The following is a 9,433-nucleotide window of genomic DNA, read 5'->3' as shown; positions in this document are numbered from 1 at the left end:
GTTTGGGGAATTAAATCAGCCTGTGGGCATGGAGGCTAATTTATACAGTTTAATTCGACATTCTTGAATTAGTTAAGTATGTGCTTTTATTAATAATTTTATAAAACAGACTAAAAGGGATTTGAAATCAATACTGTCAATGGTATTTTATCACTATTTAGTCATTCTCTATTTTATATTGCTTTATGTCTTTACTTTTTGAAGGAAATGCATGTTAACCTTCACCAGATCACTTAACAACATGAAAAAATTTCCCCAATTTGTTGTACAAAACAGGAAATCTCTGTTTAACCAAATAAACAACAAGTGTGGCCAATATAATTAACTTAGATTGGAACCACAGATAAACCTTTATTTAGGAGTAAATCCAATAAAAACAGGACAAAGTAGAGGCTAGAGAACTTATGACACGTGGACATGAACTAAAGTGGGGGACGTGGGTGGGACAGGGTGTACAGGGTGGAGGGGAGTGAATGGGGGAAATGGGACAAGTGTAATAGCTTAATCAATAAAATATATTAGAAAAAACAGGACAAACTAAAAATACAGATGAAATCTCCAAATCGCTCACACAGAATAGGAACACTAAGGGATCATACCTTGTGTTCCCTCAGTCACATCTAGCTCTCCACTGCTCGGAACAATGACTGCTCTCTTCAACCACAAACTGAAGAATAGGACTCAAGTTCACCGTGTGCGGGAGCAGCTGCTGGACATGGCCCTGAATGGATCATGCCGTTGCCTTGGAGCCAGTCCTTAGGGAAATTGTGGCCTGGGCTCCTCCTCATCTCGTAAAGCCTCTTCATACCAGGATGGGAAGGCGCTGGGGTCGGTTTCATTAATCATGGCCCAAAACTCCAGCACTTTCATCTTGCTGGTCTCAGCACAGGCTCTTGGACCCCACAGGAACTCGTAATGTGGAGGATCACTGTCAGGCACCTGGCGGTACTCCAGGTACTTGAGCTTCACAAAATCTTGGGTGATGAGCTTCTTTGGCTCCCCAAATAGAAAGTGTCTCTTTCCAGCATATATTTTCATCTTGTTCAGGAATTCCCAGATCTTCTGCTCAGTGGCACAGTTGCCATTCATGAAGATCATGCCCAGAATATTCATCAAGAGACCAGTCTTGGGAAATCCCCTGCTGCCGCCACTCACCCTCCCATTGTTGGGGAGATCCATTTTGCTGACCAGGGAATAGGAATGCTGCGAAGCATCATCTTCCTTCAAATCAACACCAAATACCACCTCTATGCTGAAAGATGCTCTTCTGAGGATCTCATGGAAGTGATTTTTGTACTTTTTACTGACAATTTTCAGCATATCTGCTTTCCTAATAGGCTGTTTCATTTTATACATCTGCATCAGGTACTGCACCACCATACCAGCCATTTCGGTCAGATGTTCTCTCTGAGACTGCGTCATGGAAGGTGGGGCCTTGGAGGAACTTGGATTGTTCTCCACTTTGCAGTTGGCTCCTTCAGATAATCCTGTGTTCGAAACATCTGCAGACTTAGTGATGGTGGACAGGGCTCTCTGAAGCCACTTGACAGGGCTATGTGACCTAGCACCAGGCTGCTTCTGTGTGGCAGCTTCAGATGGAGGAGGGGACGAGGAGGCCAGTGCTTCCTCCTTGGCATTCCCCAGATGTTGGGTTGCACCTTGGGCCTGGTGGTGTTCTGCAGGGATGTGGAGCTTCCTTTTATGACCCTGAGGCATGATGACTGTCAAGGACAGTAGTCAGGAGAGCAGGTGGGTCAGCAGGCAACCTGGGCATGAGAGGAATGAACATGAATGGGTTGAGCAACTTTATCAGGGACATACTACCTTGACTTTTAAGAAGGCAACTTCTGTAGCTTTCCTGGAGGGAAGTGCTCTAGGCACCTACAGAGCCCCTGCTATCGCCAACCTGTCCCTTGAAAGCCATGTGGAAACCATTAAAGTGAGCCTCAGGCTGCAGCTGAGCAGCCTGCCCATTGCTTCCTAGGCCTGACAGCAGAAGCAGGCAGGTCTTGTCTTTGTGCAGCCTTTTCTGCTATGGAGTATGGGGTCTCTTCCATTCCCATTTGAGACCACCATATCCACGTTTAGCACAACCTGGCACCCTCCTCTTCGCTGATCTACATTTACACATAAAATCCAGGTCCTCATCTTCTTGGCATATTAAGAGAATCCGAAAGGACACCTCAACCCATCACCCTTACTAAGGGATACCCACTGCTGTCATCTCCATGGGACTCATTGTGCTGAGCATGGTGGCACCCTAAATCCTCATTCAGGGTTCTCACCTTCACTCTAGGTAAGGCCTTGGACACTTGCCTCTGTGGATCTGATATCCCTATGCTTAGAAAGGCTCTTATGAACACAATATCATCAAAATGAAAGAGGGTTCACATGTACCTGACTCCCAGGCCTGGTCTCTGTACTGCAAGCAAGGAGTCATCCCTCTGTTCTCCTCTACTTTTGGTAGGAGGGTGAGTGCTACCAGCAGCCTTTATTCAGGATCCTCCCCCCGGGCCTCATCTCTCCATAACTGAGGCTACCCAATGAGTCTAACACAGTTACCTGTCTGGGACTCTTCAGATAGAAATGACAGGGGTGGCTCACACTAACAGGTTCTGGTGGTCTCTAAGTCCTCACTTAGGTCCTCATCTGATATCTACCCAAGCCAGAGGCTCCTTCCTCCGATGAGTTCACCAGCCTCCCAACACAGCCCTCACCTCTGTGAGCTTCTAGGGGAAATCAGGTCCTGTCAAATGATACCCTTTCTTGGAGACTCCCAGAACTGAGAGTAGGGGTGCTGTTTTGTGTTTTCTTCTTTAATGGGAAGAGATTGCCTCATTGCCTCCCAGGGCCCTCCCCTTGGCTCTAGTTAGGGCTGAGGTTTCCTTGATCTGAAGAATCAGAGCAAGAGTCTTAGATCAAGGCCTTCCCCCCTTGAGACTGCCCAGGCAGAATGTAGCCAGAGTGCTCTTAGAGACTTCCCACTGTTGATCTCAGACGGACCTTTAGGGCCACTTTTCTTCTGGCAGTGGGTGTGGACTCAGCAGTCCACACTCAGAGTCCCACCTTGGACTTCAGACCAGTGTTGAGACTTTACTTTTAAGGAAAAAAAATTGGAGCGCCAGAAAAAAATGATGCTGATCTACCCTTCTTTTCAATGGTCAGAGTTAGCCTTTTGGCCTCTGTTTTAACTGATTTAGGTACTAACACGAAGGACCTCTCCAGGACAGCTATGAGATCTCTGATTTTGAAGTTATCTGTGTGCATGGAGCGGATCATATCATCACTGAATATATCTGCTTCTCCTCTCTTTGCATAACTGAATTTCCCATGAAGTTCTTAGTTGCTTTGGCTATGTATTCCAATCCAATTCTTAGGGCAAAACGGCCTTATTTTTATTCTCTGAGATACATTTTGGAACATTAAGGAGTATAAGGCCTACTTTAAACAGAGAGGAGTGGAATGAACTGTGTGGGCTCTAGAGGAATTCAGATCAGAAGCCTTGTGCTAGCCCTATCACTTATTTGTCTAGTTACCTCAAGCATATTCCCAAACTTCAAGACAGAGAAATTGTAAGCAACCAAAATGCTGCTTAGCAAAGATAATTATTTAATATATCCTCATCAGAGGATATAATATATCATCTGTGGGAGAGTCTGTCACCCTTGGATATGACTCAAAGTTCTTGGAACTTTGTCAATAACTTGTATCTTTCCTCTCAGCTGCCCTTCCATTTTAATCACCACTATTTTCTTATTCATTTAACCACCAGTGCAAATCAGGACCCTGCCTAACATTCGCTAGATTATATGCAAGATATATTAGCTGAGAGCCCTTTTAATGGAGCAGTCTTTGATTACCCATCCCAGAGTAAATAGTGTCAGTCCAGCATATGGATACTGGGCATCCCACCGCAAGAAACTTTCAACCTTATTGTTCAGAAACTTCTAAGTGTTGATGTGCATTCAACATGTACTAAGGGCTCTGTGTTCAATTGTACTGAGAAGACAGCAAGGGGCAACTTCATCCCAACCCCAGGTGGAGAATGTTGCTGGTTTACCCACAATCCCAAAGTGAATGTTAAATATTTTTGAATTGCAGGCTTATCTTTCATCTCTGACAAAGTCCTCCATCTGAGTCAGGGTTCAGTCTTTGATCACCACTCTCATAGCCTCACCTAGCCCACCGTGCATCCTCATTTATATTACCCCTCACTGAAGGATTTGCAATTTTGTAAAACTACAAATTACCTTGTCTCACTGCATTTACATTTGATTGCTTTGAACTCAAACCTTGTCCGTTCTTTAACTTTTCTTTTTACTTGTTTGTTAAGTCTTAGAGTATATCTCAACATCTTTTTCATATGAGAGCAAGCCCAGATTTCAAAGTTCAGTGGGCAGGAGCTGGGTTTTAATTTTGTTGCCTTTGTTCTTGTTTTTGAAGGCATCCTGAGTACTGGCATGAATTCTTCTAAAGATTTCATTCTTAATTAGTAATTGGGAAATAAACTCAGAAAGTGAGCATGAATTCTCATTATTAGGAGTTACTTTTTTATATTTCTAATTTCTCTAAGCAAATCTAGGTGTATAATTTTTATTTTTTAAAAAATATTTTATCTATTTTCAGAGAGAGGTGAAGGGAGGGATAAAGAAGAAGAGAAACATCAATGTGTGGTTGCCTCTCATGCACCCCCCACTGGGGACCCAGCCCGCAACCCAGGCATGTGTCCTGACTGGGAATCGAACCAGTGACCCCCTGGTTTGCAGGCTGGCACTCAATCCACTGAGCCACACCAGCTGGGGCTATAATTTTCACTTTTATAGGAGGAAACACTAGAAGCAATAAGGCAAACCAAGGATTGACATTCTTTTCCTTATTTATATTCTTTCTTTTTTTGGCCTAGTATATCCTGGGCACTGTGCTGAGACTACAACCTCAAATAAGACAAAATATCTTCTCTATTTAAAGTTAAAATATTGAGGTACGATTGACATATATAAATCTCTACACATTTAATATATACAACTTGGTGAGTTTGGAGATAAGTATACACCCTTGAACCATCACTGAATCTATGCCATAAACATATATCCCCTACTTCCAAAAGTTTTCTCTTCTACTTCATGTATGTATGTATGTATGTACGTATTACATTGGGAGTACAAGAACGACGAACATTTATACTTTTGTCTAAATATATAAGTATCCAATACATTGTAAACTACAGGCTCTATGGCATAGAGTACATTTCTAAGACTTATTCAACTTATATAACAGAATCTTTGTGCCCTTTGACCAGCACCTTCCCGTTATCTTGCTTCCTAGCCCCTGGCAAAATCGCCATTCTATTATGCTTCTACTAGTTTGACTATTTTAGATTCCTCATATAAGTAGTATCATGTACTTGTTCTACTGTCTGGCTTATTTCACGTAGCATAATGTCCTCTAAGTTCATCTCTGTTGTTATGAATGGCAACGTTTCCTTCTTTCTAAGGCTGAATAATACTCCATTGTATGTAATACCATGTTTTCTGTAACCATTCATCCATAAGTGGACATGTAGGTTGCCTCCATTTCTTGCCTATTGTGAATAATGTTGCAATGACCAGGGTAGTGCAGATCTCTCTTTGAGATCCCAATTTCAACTCCTTTGGATAGATAGCCAGAAGTGGTATTGATGAATTATATAGTTCTCTGAAAATTTTGGGGCAACTCTATATTGTTTTTTTATAGTCACGTTACCATTTACACTCCCATTAACATAAGTTATTTCTTCCAAGTATTTACACTTAATCAGGTTACTCTCTAGTTGGGGAGAGAGCAAGGCAACTTTATTATTTTTGTTGTGGTAAGAACGCTTAACATGACAATACTCTCTTAACAAAATTTTAAGTGCACAATGGAAATTGTTAAATATGGCACAGTGTTTAAAGCAGATCTCTAGAACTTATTGGTCTTGCATAACTGATACACCTATTGAACAGCAACTCTTCATTTCTCCCTGTACCCAGCCCCCGCCACCACTATTCTACACTATGTTTTATGTGTTTGACTATTTTAGATACCTCATATAAGTGGAATCATGCAGTATTTATCATTGTGTCACTGACTGACTTCATTTAGAAATAAGATAGTATAAGTTCATTCAAGTTGTCTCATATAACAGGATTTCTTCCAATTTTAAGGTTAAACAATACTCCATTATATGTATATATCACATTTTCTTTACCCATTTATCTGTTGATGGATATGTGGGTGGTTTACATAATTGGCCATTGTGAATAACGGGTGTGCAGACATATTTTTTTGAGATTCTGATCTCATTTCCTTGTTGAAACATGTAATAGTTCCAGTTTAATGATTTTCAAGGAACTTCCAAACTGTATTCTATAATGGCGGTACCAATTTAAATTCCCACCAACAGTGTGCAAAGTTTCCTTTTTTCTCAGTGAATGGAGGATCACTGTTGAGCACCTACTGATACACCAGGTATTTTTCCTGCACCAAATATTGAGTGATAAGCTTCCTGGGTTCCCCCCAATGAAGTGACTTTTTCCATCATAGATGCCCATCATATTCAGGAATTCTTCAATCTCCTCCTCAGAGGCACAGTTGCCATTTAAGAATAGCACACTCAGGATAGGCATCAAATCCCTTTTATAGGAAATCTCAAGCCTCTGCTCAAACTCTCATCACTGGTGTCATCTTGATTGTAGGTAAGGGTGTAGAAGTTACCATTGAGCTTGAACTCTTGCAGTTCTATGCCAAAGACCAGGTTCATGTGTTCATAACCTTTCCTGAGAATCTCAGAAAAGTCCTTCCTGTACCATTTGTGGACTATCTTCAACATGTCTGCCTTCTTGAAGAGCTCCTTCATTTTATCTCAATGGAGCAGATATTCCACCAATTTATTTGCCTTCTGAGATAGAATATTTAGGCCACAGCTCTTTGTAGAAGCTGATGCCCTGGTGGAATTTTTAGTTTTACCAGCACAGCCCATGGGCTTTACAGCAGATTTTTCACATGAAACACCTGCAGTGGTACTGCTGGTGGCTGGGGCACTCAGTGGTGCCTGAGAGGACCAGCACCAGTGGAGGTCAAGGGAGAATTCCACCAGAATATAAGAGGAGGAGAAAGTGGCTTCCCCTTCCTTTCCTGTGGTGGCCTGAGCACTCTTAAGATGTTGGGTCTCAGCTCTGTTATGGCAACATTTCTCATGAGCATGGAGCTTACTCTTGTGACCATGAGGCATGATGGCTGTTGTTCAGGCCAGCGAACAGGTGTGTGGGCTAACAAAGAGGTGATTTGGGCACCTGGTGGATAAAAGATGAAGGGATGTGGAGACTTTCAGTCAAGATGGAGATGTAGGTAAATGAGGATCTTCTTGCACAACCACAGTAAAATTATAGCTAAACTACAGAACTATCACTCAAAACTGTCAGAAAACTGAGCTCTATGGAAGTCTGATAACTGAGAAATTAAAGAAACCACATTCATCCTAAGAGGTAGGAGGGGTGAAGAAGCAGAGACATGGAATGGGCTTGTCCCACACCAATTATGTGGTAGATAAAAATGGAGGGATATCTTGGGATCATGGGATCCTAGCCCCACAACAGACCCCCCCAAGCCCAGGGTTCCAGTGCCAGGAAAATATGTCCCCATAACTTCTGGCTGTAAACCCAGTGGAGGTTCAGTTGGCAGAAGAAACTGGGAATCTCAGGCACTTCCTCTTAGAGGGCACCCCCCTAGCATGTGGTCTCACTCAGATTCATTCCCTTTGGGCTCCAGCACCAGGGCAGAACCTCAAAGGGCACCAGTGGCATACGGGGAAGAACTGAAGTGTCTGGCATCAGGGTGAGAGCTGGAGGACAGTTACCTCCTGGACAGAGCTGCAGACAGTGTCCATTGTTCCTTTTCTTAGCCCTCTCCTACACAGAGCCACAGTGCAGTGGCACCATATCTGAACTCCACCAACCTGACTTACATGGTTAGCACTCCCCTCACCCAAAGATTACCTAAGGCTCCACCCCCTCCAAATTTCAGGCCCACCCAAGCTGGTAATGGTGGTTTTTTCATATGAATGTCTGGGCTAGGTGCAGGCTTCAGACCTTCCTAAATCTGCTCAAACAAGCAACGGCTGAGCCCAGCCCCTGTCCCTGTTGCTGAGTGGCTTCAGGGTCAGCACTAGCAGCTGTCATCTGCAGAATGTGTTATAGCTTATGACAAGTGGCCCCAGAGAGAACATGGGTGGTGGCTGACCTTGGCCTGCACCACCTGGGACACCTCAGAGCTTGCAAACCCAGTACACAGCTACAGACTACATTGGAACACTACCACCCAAACACATTCACAAGCCATGCAGGGAGGTGGCTGGTGCCCAGTGGAAACAGCCAGACCTACCGGTTGTCTGGTCTGGGTAACTCCCTCCCATTGACCTGCTGACAGCAATCAAGACTCAACTACAAGAAGAAGGAGTACTCAGCCCACAAAAGAGCACACCTTGAGTACCCAGTTTGGTGGATACCACTGGACCCTACAGGAAACCTACTACTTTAGGTCACACTACCAAGACATGGAGTAAAAGCAGCTCTACCTAACATTAGAAACAAACACAGAAAGGCTACCACAATGAGGACACAAAGAAATATGGCCCAAATGGAAGCACAGAACAAAACTACAGAAAAATAAACAAAATGGTCATAAGCAATCTATCAGATGCAGAGTTCAAAACACTGGTTATAAAGATGCTCAAGGAACTCAGTGGATATTTCAACAGCACAAAAAGGATGCAATCAGAAATGAAGGAGACACTAATTGAAATAAAGAAATATTTACAGGGAATCAACACTGGAGTGCATGAAGCCAAGAATCAAATCAATGATTCGGAACACAAGGAAGCAAAAGACATCCAATCAGTACAGTAAGAAGAAAAAATATCCAAAGAAAATGAGAATAGTGTAATGAGCCTCTGGGACAACTTCAAGCATACCAACATTCGTATCATAGGTGTGCCAGAAGAGGAGAAAGAGCCAAGAAATTGGAAACATACTTGTAAAAGTAATAAAAGAAAACTTCCCTAATTTGCTGAAGGAAATGCCAGTCTAGGAAGCATAGTCCAGGAAGCACAGAGAATCCCAAACAAGATGGATGTAAAGAGGACCACACCAAGACACATCATAATTAAAGTGCCAACGGTTAAAGATAAAGAGAGAATCTCAAAAAAAGCAAGAGAAAAGCAAATAGTTACCTTCAAAGAAGTTCCCATAAGACTGTCAGCTGACTTCTCAAAAGAAACTCTGCAGGCTTGAAGGGATTGGCAAGAAGTATTCAAAATGATGAAAAGCAAGGACCGACACCCTGTAATAATTTAGAATGGAAGGGCTGATAAGGTGCTTCCCAGACAAGGTAAAGCTACAGAAGTTCATTAACACCA

General features: G+C 42.8%; 1 protein-coding gene across 1 annotated transcript; it reads right to left on the bottom strand.

The window, feature by feature from the left end:
• Positions 1-756: 756 nt before the first annotated feature.
• LOC114505618 (melanoma-associated antigen B3-like) lies at positions 757-1,804 on the bottom strand. Its single transcript, XM_028523436.2, has one exon. The coding sequence runs from the start codon at positions 1,714-1,716 to the stop codon at positions 757-759; it is 960 nt and encodes a 319-aa protein (XP_028379237.1). The 5' UTR covers positions 1,717-1,804.
• Between the last annotated feature and the right edge of the window lie 7,629 nt (positions 1,805-9,433).

Source organism: Phyllostomus discolor, chromosome X, assembly GCF_004126475.2.
Source record: "Phyllostomus discolor isolate MPI-MPIP mPhyDis1 chromosome X, mPhyDis1.pri.v3, whole genome shotgun sequence".
Taxonomy (NCBI): domain Eukaryota; kingdom Metazoa; phylum Chordata; class Mammalia; order Chiroptera; family Phyllostomidae; genus Phyllostomus; species Phyllostomus discolor.
This window is presented reverse-complemented; position numbering and strand designations above follow the sequence as displayed.

What these genes read in the sequence shown, in the direction of transcription:
- LOC114505618 (XM_028523436.2), bottom strand. Translation starts at nt 1,716, where the DNA reads ATGCCTCAGGGTCATAAAAGGAAGCTCCACATCCCTGCAGAACACCAC.